General features: G+C 33.2%; 1 protein-coding gene across 1 annotated transcript; it reads right to left on the bottom strand.

Annotated features, from left to right (window-relative positions):
• Window positions 1-1,551: 1,551 nt before the first annotated feature.
• Window positions 1,552-6,909, bottom strand: SDH4 (succinate dehydrogenase subunit 4). Its single transcript, XM_020379823.2, has 6 exons — window positions 6,564-6,909; window positions 6,403-6,433; window positions 6,276-6,289; window positions 6,124-6,174; window positions 5,160-5,221; window positions 1,552-1,997 (listed from the first exon to the last, which is right to left on the bottom strand). Exons 1-6 carry the CDS (start codon window positions 6,777-6,779, stop codon window positions 1,721-1,723), a joined length of 651 nt encoding a protein of 216 aa, XP_020235412.1. The 5' UTR covers window positions 6,780-6,909; the 3' UTR covers window positions 1,552-1,720.
• Window positions 6,910-17,332: the final 10,423 nt, after the last annotated feature.

The following is a 17,332-nucleotide window of genomic DNA, read 5'->3' as shown; positions in this document are numbered from 1 at the left end:
CTATACTTGTATGATTGATTTTTGAACTCTAGTTTACCCTTCTATTTCTGTGTGGATGGACTGCGATGATCATATTTGTATAGGAGCAGGTCAGGGATAGCTTAGAGTTGAGGTGATCACTGCGAGACGAGGAGTTTTGTCCTCGTGTTAGAGTTACCGTGTTGGGTAACTGTTTTGTGTGCTTGACCGACACTAAGGTGATGTTATTTTGGAATGATTGTACATATATGGTGCTATATTTTGTACATAAAAACGTAGTTATTATATTTATATTTATACACCTGTATGTATGAGTTGTCCAATTTTAATATTTCTCTTAGTTCACTAGTAGTAGTGCGATTCTACTAAGTGTAGAGACCATGGCAAGTCGTTACACAACTTATTTGATTTTGACATGCAAATTGTATATATTCCAATATGTAAAAAGTTTATTTAACTACATGTTTTTGAATGTCAAAGTTTTCATTCGAATAAACAAACTTTAAATGACTTGATTGTATTTAAATAACATGCATGATGTTAAATTACAACCAAATAAATAAGTTTGATTTATTCAAATAAATATTTAATTTAGTCAATTACACAAAGAAATTTTTTTGAAAGAATAAAATGGTAATTTTATTCCAATTATAATTTCTTTTTTCTCCATTAATTTAAACTAAACAAATATTATTTCTCTTCTATTTCTAACTTTTTTTTTTTTAACCAAACAAGTCCATTCTTACTATATTTTTGTACTTATTTTGTATTCACTTATTTCTCTCCTAGCAATCAAACACAATATAAAAGGAAAAAAGTGTCATGTTCTAATTTTAATACTTACATAATCAAACATCAATTTCAAATTTTATTTGTGATTCTTTGATAAGTCAAATTGTAAGTAATATAAGCTATCATTGAAGCTTGTGACAATAGTTTAAAATAAAAAATTAAAAATAAAAAACCTTTTTTACGTAAAATTTTTGTACCAAAAAAGTAGTTGTATTTTACCATGCTGAAGGTTAACTTTGTGCAAACCAATATTTTACAAATTAGTTTGCTGTCGTGTGGAGATTTTGTAGTTTATTTATCTAAATTAACTAAAATGAGGCTATCATAAAAAATATCATGAGAATAGAAAATATAGGAAGATAAACATAAAAGAAAACTAATGACATTTAATTTAACATTCTCCTTTTCGTTACTATAAGTAGAATCGGATGATGACAACAAAAAAGTACTAAACCTAAATTACTTTAACAAAATCAACAGCAAAATTTATCCTACAATGAAAAAGGGTATAAAAAATTATCAAAATCTATATAGTTGACATATATCTAAACCTAAATCTAACTGTAAGTATAAGTAAATAACACAATATATCCTAGATTTCCAAAGATTAAAAAAGCTAATCACACCTCAAGTAAACCAATACAAGTTACAATATAATAGCATGCCATTTTTTTTTTCTCAAAAACATGGAACAAGAGCGAAACATATATTATTATCCACCGTTATAATTGTTGTATAATACTACCAATTAGCAAGAAGACTAATTAACGGCAGAAGATATATATGCAATACACGCAAAAATTCATTCATTAACTAGACAAATCATGAAGTTATAATGTTGCCTCGCCTTTGAAAACGACTAAAAACTACAAATAACGGTTTTGTCAAGTTTGCCCCTCGATGAGCTCTTATTGGAAAGTAATGTCAGCACAACCCATGCATTATCTGATTATACAAATATAAATTTCAAGAAAACATCCTTCATTGCGATTATCAAGAACAATCTGAGAGAAATCACGACAAATTCTCTGGTCATTTCATGGTGAACATAATCTGCCAAAATCTCTTCGATCCCCGCACTTGTATGCCAGAACAAAAAGAAATTTGCCAAGAGCAATGAATAGGCGTTCGGGTATATTAAAAGAAGAGGGGCAACTGCAGTAACTTTAAGGAGCTGCTCTCTCTTTGTCTTCGTTTCATTCCCCAATGCACTGCTTCGTTCCTTCCTATACATACCAATCAATATTAAGAAATGAGAATTCTTCTAACCATATCTACAAAATACCAGTTTTCATTAAAAAATAAAAAATAAAAATAAAAAAAAGGGAAACTCATGGAAGTATTAAGTATCTTAATATTTTTTATTCATTATTTTTCAATGATTCAAGCATCAAGACCAATCTAATGCTCCTTTTAACCTTGCATCAACTAAAGCAACAATTAGGAATGAATAAGCACAACAATTAGAGCATATCTATAAGAGTATAAATTTGTATACTCCCAATGCATTGAAACTAAAAGGCCATCGATGTAAATAAAAAACAGCAATGAAAAAGTGAAACAGGCTTATTATCAATAAATGGGGGTAGAAAAGACAGTCTGATCCAAATCTCAATTAACTTATATAGGATATTTTTATTACATAGCTATCAGCTCAACTTCCAGCTTAAAGCATACTAAGCCTTGGCCCTGAAAAGGAAGGTAATATAACTATTTGTATCATTAAGCTACTAAATATTGTTCGTGGCAATACCTAAAATCAAAGAATATATTTCATTCATCAACAATATAACCGCCAGAATCTAAAGCAGCATTGGCCACAGTAATCAATTCCTTGCCAATCCAATCCCCCAACATACACAAAAAAGTAACACTATAATAAGAGAGTGAGAAATTTAATAAAGCTGTAGATGTTAAACCTCTTTAATAATATTGTTTTGGTACATAAAGTAAAATTTCCCTTTCATTTCCCTTCTGTATCGTATAGAAAAAACAGTCCTACAGTGTAAGTTTCAATTGATCAAAAACACAGTGGAACCCATAAAAGGCACCCCAATCACTCCATAGAACCAATCACTCCACAGAACTAGAACCAATTTGCAACAAGTAATAATTTCAGTTACAAGCCTATTTAATAAAGGAAGGAATCGAACATGTCAGGTGAGGCTTCACAGATTCAGTAGCCAGGTTCCACTATGGAGATGTGCATCACTGTACAGAGAAATTATTTATGATGGTAATTCCAATAATGTCTGGTTAGATGGAGTCGTGAACAATGCTGAAAAACATTATAATTCCCAAAGAGATCAAGGCAGAAGCATTTTCTGCAGTTGCAGGCATGTCTAGAGTTTTTTCCACACTCAAAGATGGGTTAGGTTGAGAGCAATTAAATAATGTTAGCAGTGCCTTCGTAATTCAACATTTATACTTTACTGAAGAGGTTGGAGAAGATTCTACTTTACAGGCATTAGTTGTTGAGTGGGTTTCTTACGTGATGGAGATAATTTGCTTCCTCTTTACAAAGATGATGGAGGTCTGCTTATGAATGAACTATGGGTCAAAGATGATCACCAGTATAATCAAAGAGATGAAACTCTTCTGGAAATTTTTATTAAAACGTTCAGGAAGATTATCTTGATTTTGATGGTAACTAGTAAAGTAGTAACTTTTAGTGGAAGTGAAGAACCTTTTTTGACAACAAAGTTTAAGCAGTCAATACCCCATAGAGGACAATATTAATCTTCTAGAAGGCCATTCTATTAATGCTGGTTTTGAATAAGGCAATTCTGCCTTGCTTAAATGTTGAACACATGAAACCTTTTGGCCAAAGTGAAGGGCATCAGATTGGATGAGGAAGTTATTTCTATTAGAACGCAAAGCAAGTGATTTGCTGATCCACAATCACTTTCTGATCCAATTAGGATATAGTAAGTTAATCTGTTGGGTATAAAGGAAGCAAAGGTGATCTTTTGGCCAAATACCTATTATACAAGTGGAAGAAGGTAGCAATGAAATATAAAGGTTAGCAACAGCAGTAAAATACTGAAAGCATAAATGGCTCAGCAGGTTTAATTGGGTTTTCTCAAGCTTTTAAGTTATCTTTGTTGAAAGCGAAGCGAGTAATATTTTGAGTTTATTTTAGTATTAATTTATCCATTTTGTTGCAGGTGTTCTTGGAGGGAATTGCCTAGGAGAGTTTGGCCTTTGGGACATTTGCAGTTCCATTTTTTGTTTTCTCCTAGGGTTGTGTTTGCATAGTGGTTTCCTAGGATTTTTAGCTTTTTATTTTGCCTTCTTATTTAATTATATTTCATTTTAATAAAATAAATGAAAGGGGTGATTAAATGTACAATCAAAATTTCAAAATTCTATCTGTACACAGCACATAAACAATGTCAAGAGAATCAATACAATAATTATGCTTTAACAAGATTGAAACTATGACCAATTTTAGCAGCAAAGGAAATTAAAAACAGTACATCGCGGAGAGCAGGTACTGTAAAGGAATCAGACGGGTTAATTAGGCTTTCTCAAGCTTTGAAGTTATCTTCTTTGTTGAAAGAAAAGGTGGTATTATTTGGATTTTTTAGGATTAGTTTATCCCTTTAATTGCAGGTATTTTGTGGAGGGAGTTTCCTAGGAGAGTTTTGGGGGCATTTATCGCCCTTCAATTGTATTTTCTCCTAGGGTCATGCTTGTATTGTGGTTACCTAGGAATTTTTACTTTGTTTTCTGCTAGACACATAGCAAATGTTTATCGAAGGAGAGGTAAAGGGACATATAGGGGAATGGGCCATGCCCAAATAAGGTTAAGGGTGGGTAACAGAATTGCCAGGTGGCAAGAGAAAACTGGAGAAGTGACGTGTGGGAATCATAAGTATTTGGGGGAGGAGTACCCAAAGGAGGGAGGGGAGCATCTTGGTATTGGAGAGGTTTGGGCTGAGCAGAGAAGGTTCTCTCTCTCGGTGGTAGTGTCACTGTTTTTCTCCTTAATTTTCCTATCCATCTTGTAAGGAGTTGTCTACACCAGTTCATTGTCATTTTCAGTCATTTTTGTTGTTTCATTGGTGATCGCTGTGTTGGTCTGATTGTAATTGAGCTATTGAAATACAAAGTTCCTATAGATTTTAGGTTTCTTTAGAGGATACCTTATACTCTTTTGTATTTTCCCCTTCCTATCAAATAATATATTTTTTCTTTAACATAAATGACAGTAATGATTAGATGTACAATCAGACTTCAAAAATTCTAGCTATACATGGCACCTAAACTCAAGAGACTCAATACAATAAACAAGCTCATCATTGCAATAGTGGATGATGCTTAACGAGATTGAAAGAGTCATCAATTTTACCATGAAATGCTTTATTCATATCACACCAACTAACCTTTTGATGTCATCCTCTGTAGTAGCAACTGTGGCATAACCAGATACAGTGCGAGGCGGAACCTGGGAGTCATTGATCATACAAATGAACTGGTCTTCAGTTTTAAGCATTACCAGGACCAAATATAGAATTCATTGCAGTCACCTTCCAATACTTAGCACACGTCATTAAAATGGAATATTACTTAATCAAAATATACAATATGACCCTTTGAGGTACTGAATAACTATGGTAAATGCAATGAAAAATCACTAGTTAGTATTTGAATTAAATTCTCAATGCAGCAGCTTGTATAGGAAAATTATTTTCCATTGTTCATGTAATCCAAGCATGTGTTACATAAATACTTCTCTCCAACATTGTTGAGCCAGTAAATATGTAAACAAACCAAAAAAAAAGTCCCTCTGGTTATGCAAATATTTTATAACAACTAATAACCTGTCAGTCTCCAAGTACTCACTCTACCATATTTCTCATAAATGGCAAGTGAACCCGAAGAAGAAAAAAATTGTTTTAAGAAAATTTTCCCTACAAGAGGAGGAAGAGGAGTAGTACAATATCAAGCATGCCATATTGTGGAGACTGGAGACACTGGGTTGCTCAATATGTCAAGTTACATCTTAATGAAGTTGCAAAAAATTACCCAGAACATTTTCTCTACCCATAACGGCCAAAAAGAGCCCCTCCCCGTCACTTAAAACATCATGTAACATATAATAATTCATTATTCTAATTCTCTTTTCCTTATTTAAGGCAGGTGGGATATATACATATGTGCAAACAACACAACTACACAACAATGAATCACAGACAAATTTCAATCACAAAGAAAACCAGAAACATACATAACATGCAACAGTACCAAAATAGAACAAAATGTCTGTTGAGGTCAGTATTCAAGCAGGTATATAAGAACATAGAATAAATAAATAAAAACTAAATAGAGAAAAATCTTAGAATAAACCTCAAGAGCGGCTTTTCCTGTTCCTTCACAAGAGCGATACAGTTTAAGAACCTAACATAAGTTACACAACCAAACGAGAAGTTAGACAACTATATTCAATGAACATTTCTTCACAACCAAATTCCAAAAGCATTTCGCATTTTCGAAATTACCTCGTGAGCGCGTCCTAGAAGCAAAACATCCACGTGCACCACAACAGGAAAGCAAAGCGAGCACGTTAGAAACTAAAAACACAAATAAACCGAATCACAAAAAACAAACCGCAATAACTTATAAAACCTCGGTTTCCAACGAGATTCCCGACTCTAACCTGCAACACAAATGAGAACAGTTACGAACCCTAAAAAAGCACTAATGACGACAAAACGACGACGGATAATAGTTTCTGAGAGAAGATCGCAGCGTAAGAAGTAATGGCGCGAGAAAATGGAGGAACTTACATCAGATCCGGAGAGAGTGATTCCGCGGGACTGAGTTGCGGACCACGGAGCGGCGAGGAGGTTGTTGAGAGCGGGGATCGGCGGAGAAGGTGGCGGCGGCGGCGAGGGGGAAGAGGCGGTGGCGGAAGACGCGTGAGCGACGAGATTCGATGAGATTCTGAAGAGAGGTTTGGAATTGGAGAGCCTCTTGCTGAGCGTGAGGGACAGAGATTGCATTTTCGCGCTTTGGATTTTCTCTGAAGAGTGAGTGTAGCGAAGCAACCGTGCAGGATCGGAACTTTTCAGTTCTTACACCAAAAAATAGAGAAATTTTTTCCGATGAGAAAGGTTCGAAGACCTAGAAGTTAGGACCTTTTCGATGCTTTTTTTAATAATAAAATAATAAGTTAATTATTTGGTTGAATAAATCATGAAAGAAATTAATACGGAGTATAATTTAATTATAATTATAAATTTATGTCATTTAAAAAAAATATAACGACGGTAATAAAAATTATTCAAGGTAAAACAATGGTGTAAAAAAAACAAAGTAAAAATAAAACAAGTGTGTTAGACTTTCCTTTTAGTAATAAATATAAATTAAGATAGATTAATTTATTACATTAGTTGCACATTTAAAACATTATTTTATCGCGTTCCATATAAAAATAAATGTACTAAAATAGACATCTTACGATAAAATGTCGAGACTTTTAGGACATTAATGAATAGAGAGAATAAAATATTTAATATGGAAAGCTATTTTAAATTCCCTTAACTTTACCTCGGTGGTCATTATTTTGGTTTTTCGGGACACTTGTTGTAAAATGATGACTTTCGATCTCTTTTGTTACACTTTTGTAAGGGAGTTGAATTATGTTTCAAATGATTCTCACTGTTTTTTTTTATTCAAAAAATTGTTTCATTTGTTGCATCAAACAATACAAAACTTTTTTAGTTGAAATACTAGTGTTAAATAAGAAAAAATTTCCCCTCAAAAAAAAAAAATAAGAAAAAATTTATTAAAACACTTTTGTAAAACTTATATTTTTAAAACACAAAATGAGTTTGTAAACAAAGTTAAAAGCAAATATACAAAAACATACTCCCTTTGCTTTTTTTTATTATAAGAAGAAAAAAATACACATTTTTTATTTTAAAATATATGTATATTAAATTATTTTTGTCTTATTTAATAATAATTGTAATATCCTAATATTTTTAGATAACAATATTCTCAATATTATTATTAAAAATAATATTTCTTTTAAATTTTAGTTACCTTATTTAAAATAGATAAAATTGGTTGTATTATTATTATTTTTTTTAGATAGATATATTTCATAAATTTTTATCATGTATATATATAAATAATCATTTTTAAATACATATATATATATATAAATATATATATATATAGATAACATCCAAAAATAGTATAAATATTTATCATATTATGATCTATTACAACTTATATATTTTAATAAATAATTAAATTAATTAGTATAAACAAATTAAAAGATGTGGTACATTACGTGTAAATGGGGAGGGGGGTATGTATGAAACATGTGCAGTGTGTGACGTGAGTGTGTGATGTGAGTATTACGTGAGTGAAGTAAAATTATATATGGAAAACGGGAGTGATATTATATAATGTGTTGTGCAAGTTCCGCGACACAGGGATAAGGAATGAACGTGACAAATTATGTGAGCATTACCATAAATGGAGTGCAGAGATAAGGAATTCACTGCACAGGGATAAGGAATAAAGTACACAGATAAGGAATTTTACTGTTGTTTACGGTGGATTTCGTTTTATGGATCCTTTTTATTCGAACTAGCAAGATTTCACGTTTCAATTTATGCGTGTTCGTGACATGACAGAATTGAAGACTTTCAGTGAAAAAATAAAATCGTACAAGTAAGAAATAGAGTTTTCATTAAATGGTAACAGAATTACAATTCGTAAGGGTAATGAAACGTGTTTAGAATGACTACACTACACTAGACTAGATTATGCTATGCTACGCTATGTTATGCTACTCCTAAAAAAGGAAAAAGAAAGGTGGTCGAGAAATCGTACCCAAAGCTGTCTCGTACGCACAGTATGCCTTATGCACAGGCTGCGGAGTGCATGTGAGATATTGTGGGAATTAGATTTTCGACCTCCTGCTACGAGCATGGCTCGTTTAATTTATAGACAAAGATTTGGGAAAGGTAACTGTTTCTGACGTGCCCCGGAAGTGCATAACTGTTCTAAACTTCCACCTCGACCTCGTGGCTTATTCCCGGGCACGTCTTTGGATAACTCTTGGAACTGCTCATTAACTTCCCCAAACCGTTCTGCAGCCTTTGACACTTATCCCATGATTTACTTCAATCGCTCTTAAATCGTGTCTCCTTTAAGTTCTTCATTCTGAGAGGTTGCGAAGTGTGTTCGTGTATGTCCGGATTCTTGGGATTTCGAGTAACCAACGAAAAATACACTACTCGAGTGTTTCCTGATTTTTCTTGTACTTTGAGAGGTTGCGAGGCTGTGAGCCTTTCTCTTGAGCAGCGTCCTTCCTAGTTCAATAATTTTTAGAGTTTCTCGAAAAGTGTCTTCGTGTCCTTCCTGGTACAATGATTTCGAGAGTTTCTCGAAAAGTGCCTTTGTGTCCTTCCTGGTACAATGATTTCGATATTTTCACGAAAAGTGTCTTCGTGTCCTTCCTCATAAACTTCTTTGCCATTTTCTGATCACCTAGGATTTAAAGCACCTCTGTATTTCGAGTGCCTCCGAATTCATTTTCCGGTACCAACAACTGCGTAGAGATAAGATAATAATCAAAATGAGGAAAAAAAAATAAATATAACTTTCCATAGTAAACTGGGAAGTAAAATGGGTGGCCACGTCAGCATGTATATACACCTAGGTCAGCAAAGATTCTTCCGTGAATTCTTCTGTGTATCAGAGGTTCATAAATGTTGAAGATTTATCTTCAGGGTAAAGGATAACAATGTTCATAAATGTAAATATTCTCCCGTACCATAAATTACGCACTTCCTTACGTAATCGAAGCAAAAACTGCTCCTATAAATAGGCTTCACTTTCACTAAGGTAAGAAGCACGAAGTAAAGAAAATAAATAGTGGAAAGAGAGCACGAGAGTGAAATTGAAAAAGGAGAAAGAACAGGTGGAGAAGCGTAGTAAAATTTTCTTTGCGGTTAACTTGTGATAATTCTACGTTCTAAGGTAAGGGGGAGGAGAACCTTATCTCTTTAAAATTTTATATATTATTATGTTTATTTATTTATGTTATTTTCTATGTGTATTTATTCAGTGGGGTGTCCCTAACCTCATTTATTTGCTTAACTTATGATTATTTTTATTCATATTAATTATTAAGGTGTTAATATCTTATATTGTTTAATTATTTTATAATGATTGTCATTTTTATTTATATCATTGGTACTTTTAATATATTCTTTTTACGTAAATATATTTATTATAAATATATTTATAATCAACTATGATATAAGTTGTGATATCTTGAACTCGTCTTGTTATTATTTCTTCACGTATTTATGAAGATAAATATTGTTCTATGGCCATAGAAGATAAAATTTGAATTATTTGTAGCCGAAGGTTTGACCTTGGGGTTTTAAATGAGTAAGAAATGAAGGTGAAATATCCTATTGTTGATTAAGGTGAAATATCCTTTTATTGGTTGATATTATAATAATGATCATTTATCCTGACTAGTCACTACAAGTTTAATTCAAATTTTAATGTTAATTGTTACTAATATATATATATATATATATATATATATATATTTGTATTAATTATTGCTACGCATGTCATATAAATATTTATTTAATAAGTGTTCTCACTCCTTATTTCATGTTGTGAAAAATTTAATATATCATAAAATAGATGGATCTACCGGCCATCGCAGGTCCTTTCACAGTAGTGATCACTGCCGTCTTTCCCGGGGGTAATTGGGGAATAGATGCTATTTCCAACTCTGTCACGTTCCAAGGCATCGGACTGTCTTCGTTCATTTTTTTTCCCGAGCAAGAAAATCCTACCATCATAGATGGACCTATTATAGTGACTTTCTGTTTACCACCGGCAAATCATATAAATCCTATTGTGAACTTCTTTCCACCACCAATGTAAATACTATCGTAGTAGCAGTGTAAAATAACAAAATATATACATATAGAATAGGTAGTGCGTGTACTCTCAATAATAGTAGAATAATATGTATGTAAATATTAAAAATAGTAATGTAAGATATTATGTACATATTTTTGTAAATATTTTAAGATCTTTGTAAGTTATTTATGTGTAAGCGAGTTTGAAAATTCTCTTTTATTATTAGAAATTAAACTCTTCAAACTTTCGATATAACTATATAAAGAACTAAAATAATGGTTTAATCTTTTTAAATTTGACGTTACATTTTAGTGGTATAAGAGCAACGTTCCATGTGTAACTTGGGGAAATGTGTTAACCATGTTTCTAGTATAATAAACTAATCTATAAATTTCATATGGCAAGAAGGAGAAATACAGAACTAACTGAGGCTATACAAGCTATTAAGGATATGGCCGCAGCCTTATTAAGAAATCAACGACCGAAAGGAATGGGGGAGTCACAAGGACTGGTAGAATTTAGAAGCAATAAACCTTCCCAATTTGACGGAGGATATAATCCTGAAAAGGCTGAATTATGGATTAAAGAAATAGAAAAAATATTTCGAGCCATGAACTGTCCTGATAACCAAAAAGTGAACTATGCAATATTTATGTTAGTAGGAGAAGCAGAATATTGGTGGGATAGTACCAGGAGATTATTAGAAGGAGGGGGAATAATCATTACATGGGAAGTATTTAGAGCTAAATTTTTTGAAAAATATTTTCCTAATGATGTTAGGAGAGCTAAAGAAATAGAATTTATGCAGTTAAAACAAGGGAACATGTCAGTGGGAGAATATGCTTCTAAGTTTGAGGAATTGGGAAAATACTCTACTTTCTTTTATCACCCTGATGAGAGAATGAAGTGTATTAAATTTGAAGATGGACTTAGACCAGAATTAAGAAAGGCAGTAGGAATATTAGAAATCTCTGATTTTCCCACATTAATACACAAGTGTCGATTTTTGGAAGGTTTTGATCATAATAAGGATAATAGACCAAAATCTTTTGGCCCTCAATTTAATAAGAAAAGGAATAATGAAGGAAAACCTTATGATCGACCACAATGGAAACCTCAATCTTCTCGATTTGCAGGAAATTCCAGTAGACCCATGAATAATCAAGCTAAGTGTCTTAAGTGTGGACAGGGTCATTATACTAAAGACTGTCATCTCAAAGGACCTGTTTGTTTCAAGTGTGGAAAGTTTGGTCATGTGTTTTCTGAGTGTGGACAACCAAAGGCACACGCGAATACCTCTGGACTCAAACCGAGACCTCCTACAACTGGGAGAGTTTATACCATGACCGGAACTGAAGCGGCTCAAAACAACGATCTAATACAAGGTACATGTTTCATTAAAGGTGAAACTTTAAATGTACTGTATGATTCAGGCGCGACTCATTCTTTTATCTCCAATGATTGCGTTCAATACCTTCAATTGTCAGTTTCTCCTTTAGAGTCTAATCTAATTGTTTCGACCCCTACAAACAAATCTATGATTGCCAATAAAGTTTGTTTAGATTGTCCTATTTTTATTGGTGATAAAAAATTTCTTGTAAATTTGATCTGCTTACCTTTATCACAATTAGATGTGATTTTAGGTATGGACTGATTATCTTCCAACCATGTTCTTCTCAATTGTGCAGAAAAGTCTATAATATTTTCTGATTCTAAGGACCTATTGATTTCATTATCCAAACCAATAAGCAAGTTTCCTTGGGGTAAAGTTCAAGGATATTTAATCTTATCTGTATGGAAGCTAAAGAGGAAGTCAACTTGAAAAACATAGCTGTTGTTCAAAATTTTCCTAAAGTTTTTCCTAATGATATTCCTGGTTTGCCACCTGACAAAGAGATCGAATTTTCGATTGATTTAATACCTGGAATTGGACCAATTTCAATGGCACCTTATAGGATGTCACCTTCTAAATTGGCAGAGTTGAAGAAACAATTAGAAGAGTTACTTGAAAAATAATTCATACACCCTAGTGTATTGATGACGATTTTTGCAATCTCTCCACTTGGCAAGCGGACCAAGTTTCGATGTAGTATTTAAGTATCGTCCTCAGGGATTTGAGAATTTAGTAATTCTTACTCTAATGATTAATATAGAGATGTTGATATGATTGGAAGTGAGCTAATGTGAGGCAAAATTAAAACGGTAATGTAAAAGTTATAAGAACAATTATATGAAACAAGGATTGGACCCTAGAGCACTTGCTAACTCCTAAATTTCCTTAAAATAAATATGATTTCATCTTCATGACTTCCACGTTCATTTAGTAATTCAACAAGATCCCTCAAAATTGATTCCTAAAGTAATTAATCTAAAACATGATTCCTCTATGTTTTATGATTAACACTTTGCATTAAGAGCAATGACTTGAACAAGGTGACTAAACAAATCAAGTCTATTCCTAGAGCAAGAGATGTTTAGGTGCAAGATTCAGTTCGGGTTTTCAAAAACGTTTTCCAACCGGATTCAAAAACCAAAAATCATACAACGGGTGATCAAGCCAATATAAGCATTAAGAGAAGAATCAAACACAAGTAATGAAAATGAAATGCATATATATATTTAAGAAGAAGAAGAGTTAGTAGTTACATCTAGACCAATCCTCAAAGAATTAGCCCCTCATGGCCATTTACAAGATCAAAGGAGTGGAAGAAGAAATTACAAAGGAAGAGATGAAGAAAAGGAGTTGATCCTCGTTCCCAAGTGATCCAGCCTCCAAATCTTCGTTCCCACTTTGTTCTTTCTTCCTCCTGTGCTCCCAGCTCTTGTTTTTCTCTTTGTTTTCGTCTCCGTTCCCCTTTTCTCCCTCCCCTACCCTTTTATAATTGCTAGAATTAAAACAGAGTAGGCAGGAAAGAGAAGAATCCGCTCAGCGCCTTGAAACGGCTGAGCGGATTGGGAGTTCTTCACCATGAAGAAACCTCAAGGGCTGAGCGCCTGAGATCCGCTGAGCGCTTTAGAGGCAGAGAGCACCCCTTGTTCCTGGATGAAATCCGTTGAGCGGATGGGAATGGATGAGCGGATTGAAGGCAGAGAGCACTCCTTCTCCTCCAAGGCCAATCCGCTGAGCGCTTTGAAGTGGTTGAGCGCCTTGAGTTTGGGAAGTTCTCTGACCTGATTCCGCTGAGCGCTTTAGAATGGCTGAGCCATTGTTCTCCAGGTTTCAAAACCTACAAAATAAGCACCAAATTGGATCAAAGGCTTCCTATTCCCTGTACTAACATTAATCAAAAGCACCTCTTTGATTCTAAGCATATATAGATCAAAATAATATCAATATGTACACAAAATGTGCTAGATAAGTGTCTCAAGTGAGTATTAAATCAAACTAATTAGACACTTATCATGTATCACCTTGGGGGGCTCCTGTTTTGTTAGTTAAAAAGAAAGATGGAAGTTTTAGGCTGTGTGTGGACTATCGACAATTAAATAAGTTTACCATAAAGAATAAATACCCTCTTCCTAGGATAGATGATTTGATGGATCAATTGAGAGGAGCCACTGTATTTTCTAAGATAGATTTAAGATCAGGATACCATCAAATCAAAGTGAAAGCTGAAGACATACAGAAAACTGCATCTAGAACAAGGTATGGTCATTATGAATATCAAGTAATGCCTTTTGGAGTAACAAATGCACCTGCAGTGTTCATGGATTATATGAATAGGATTTTTCATCTGTATTTAGACCATTTTGTGGTGGTCTTTATAGATGATATCCTCATATATTCTCGAACTCATGAAGAGCATGAAGAACACCTTCAAACTGTTCTCCAAATTCTAAAAGATAAACAATTGTATGCCAAACTTTCTAAGTGTGAATTTTGGTTAGAGGAGGTTAAATTTTTAGGACATGTAATTTCTAAAGATGGAGTGTCTGTGGATCCATCTAAGGTAGAAGCAGTTCTACTATGGGAACCTCCAAAGACGGTAACAGAAATCTGTAGTTTTTTTGGTTTAGCAGGATATTATAGGAGATTCATTGAGGGATTTTCTAAAATAGCTATGCCTTTAACTCAACTCACCAAGAAAGGACAACCCTTTGAGTGGACAGAGAAATGTGAGAATAGTTTTCAAGAGCTTAAGAAAAGATTAACTACTGCACCAGTTTTAGCCTTACCCAATCCTAATGGACAATTTGTCATATTTTGTGATGCCTCAAAAATGGGATTAGGGTGTGTTCTTATGCAAGATAGAAGGGTAGTAGCATATGCTTCTAGACAATAGAGAGCTCATGAAAAGAATTACCCAACCCATGATCTAGAACTAGCTGCCATTATTTTTGCACTCAAGATATGGAGACATTATGTGTATGGTGGTAAGTTTGATGTTTTTAGTGATCATAAGAGTTTAAAATATTTGTTTGATCAAAAGGAACTGAATACGAGACAAACAAGGTGGATGGAATTTTTGAAAGATTATGATTTCGAATTACATTACCATCCAGGGAAAGCCAATGTTGTGGCTGATGCACTGAGTAGAAAATCTTTACATATCTCTTTATTAATGATTCATGAGATGAATTTGATAGAAAAATTTAGAGATATGAATTTATCAACTACAGTAAGTCAGGATAGAATACAATTGCATGCGGTTCAAATTACTAGTGACTTACATGGACAAATTGGTGAGGCTCAGGTAGTTGATAAATTCATTCAAAAGAAAAAGAGATTGATAGGACAAAAAGAATGGTGAAAAGTTTAATATAGATCAAAGAGGAGTTTTGAGATTTAATGATAGGATATATGTACCCAATGATTCAGAAATTAAGAAAATAATTTTAGGTGAGGCACATAAGAGAAAGTTGAGTACACATCCTGGGGCAACAAAAATGTATCAGGATCTCAAGAGAATGTTTTGGTGGCCTAAAATAAAAAAGGAAATAGCACAATATGTGGCTACATGTTTGATTTGTCAGAAGGCCAAGATAGAAAACCAAAAGCCAGCAGGGATGTTGCAACCCTTAGATATACTTGAATGAAAATGGGATAGTATAGTAATGGATTTTGTAGTTGGTTTACCACAAACAATTCATAAGTTTGATTCCATATGGGTTATCATGGATAGGCTGACAAAATCTGCTCACTTCCTACCCATTAACATTAGGTATTCACTAGAAAAATTGACTGAACTATACATAAGGGAGATTGTACGGCTGCATGGTGTACCATCTAGCATAATATCTGATAGAGATCCTAGGTTAACTTCTAAATTTTGGGGAAGTTTACATCAAGCATTAGGAACTAAGCTTCGCCTTAGCTCTGCATATCATCCTCAAACAGACGGACAATCAGAAAGGACCATTCAATCCTTAGAAGATTCATTGAGAGCTTGTGTGCTAGAGGATTCTGGTAGTTGGGATCAATATCTGCCTCTGATTGAATTCACTTATAACAACAGTTTCCATTCTAGCATAGGTATGGCACCTTATGAAGCTTTATATGGGAGAAGGTGTAGAACTCCTTTATGTTGGTTTGAGACAGGGGAAAATTTAATATTGGGTCCTGAATTGGTGCAACAAACCACGGAAAAGATCAAAATGATTCAAGAAAAATTAAGAATGACTCAAAGCAGACAAAAAAGTTATGTTGATAAAAGAAGACGACCTCTTGAATTTCAGGAAAGTGATCATGTATTTTTGAAAGTTACACCAACAACTAGAATTGGTAGGATAATGAAATCAAAGAAACTCACCCCTCGATTTATTGGTCCTTATCAAATCCTCAAAAAAATAGGTCATGTTGCTTACCAAATCTCTCTACCTCCTTTTCTTTCTAATCTTCACAATGTTTTTCATGTATCTCAATTAAGAAAATATATTTCTGATCCATCTCAAGTAATAATGCCTGATACAGTACAGTTAAAGGATAACCTTACATTTGAAACAATGCCTGTACAGATCACAGACAGGAGGATCAAGCAGTTGAGAGGCAAACAGATTTCACTAGTAAAGGTCATCTGGAATGATGTTACAGGAGATGCTACGTGGGAATTGGAAGAAAAAATCAGGAAAAACTATCCTTATTTATTTTTAAGCAATAAAAATTTCGAGGACGAAATTTCTGTAAGTAGGGGAGAATTGTAATATCCTAATATTTTTAGATAACAATATTCTCAATATTATTATTAAAAATAATATTTCTTTTAAATTTTAGTTACCTTATTTAAAATAGATAAAATTGGTTGTATTATTATTATTATTTTTAGATAGTTATATTTCATAATTTTTTATCATGTATATATATAAATCTATATATATATAAATAATCATTTTTAAATACACACACACACACACACACATATATATATATATATATAGATAACATCCAAAAATAGTATAAATATTTATCATATTATGATCTATTACAACTTATATATTTTAATAAATAATTAAATTAATTAGTATAAACAAATTAAAAGATGTGGTACATTACGTGTAAATGGGGAGGGGGTATGTATGAAACACGTGCAGTGTGTGACGTGAGTGTGTGATGTGAGTATTACATGAGTGAAGTAAAATTATATATGGAAAACGGGAGTGATATTATATAATGTGTTGTGCAAGTTCCGCGACACAGGGATAAGGAATG

This window comes from Cajanus cajan, chromosome 6 (assembly GCF_000230855.2).
Source record: "Cajanus cajan strain Asha chromosome 6, NIPB_CcT2T_4, whole genome shotgun sequence".
Lineage (NCBI taxonomy): Eukaryota > Viridiplantae > Streptophyta > Magnoliopsida > Fabales > Fabaceae > Cajanus > Cajanus cajan.
This window is presented reverse-complemented; position numbering and strand designations above follow the sequence as displayed.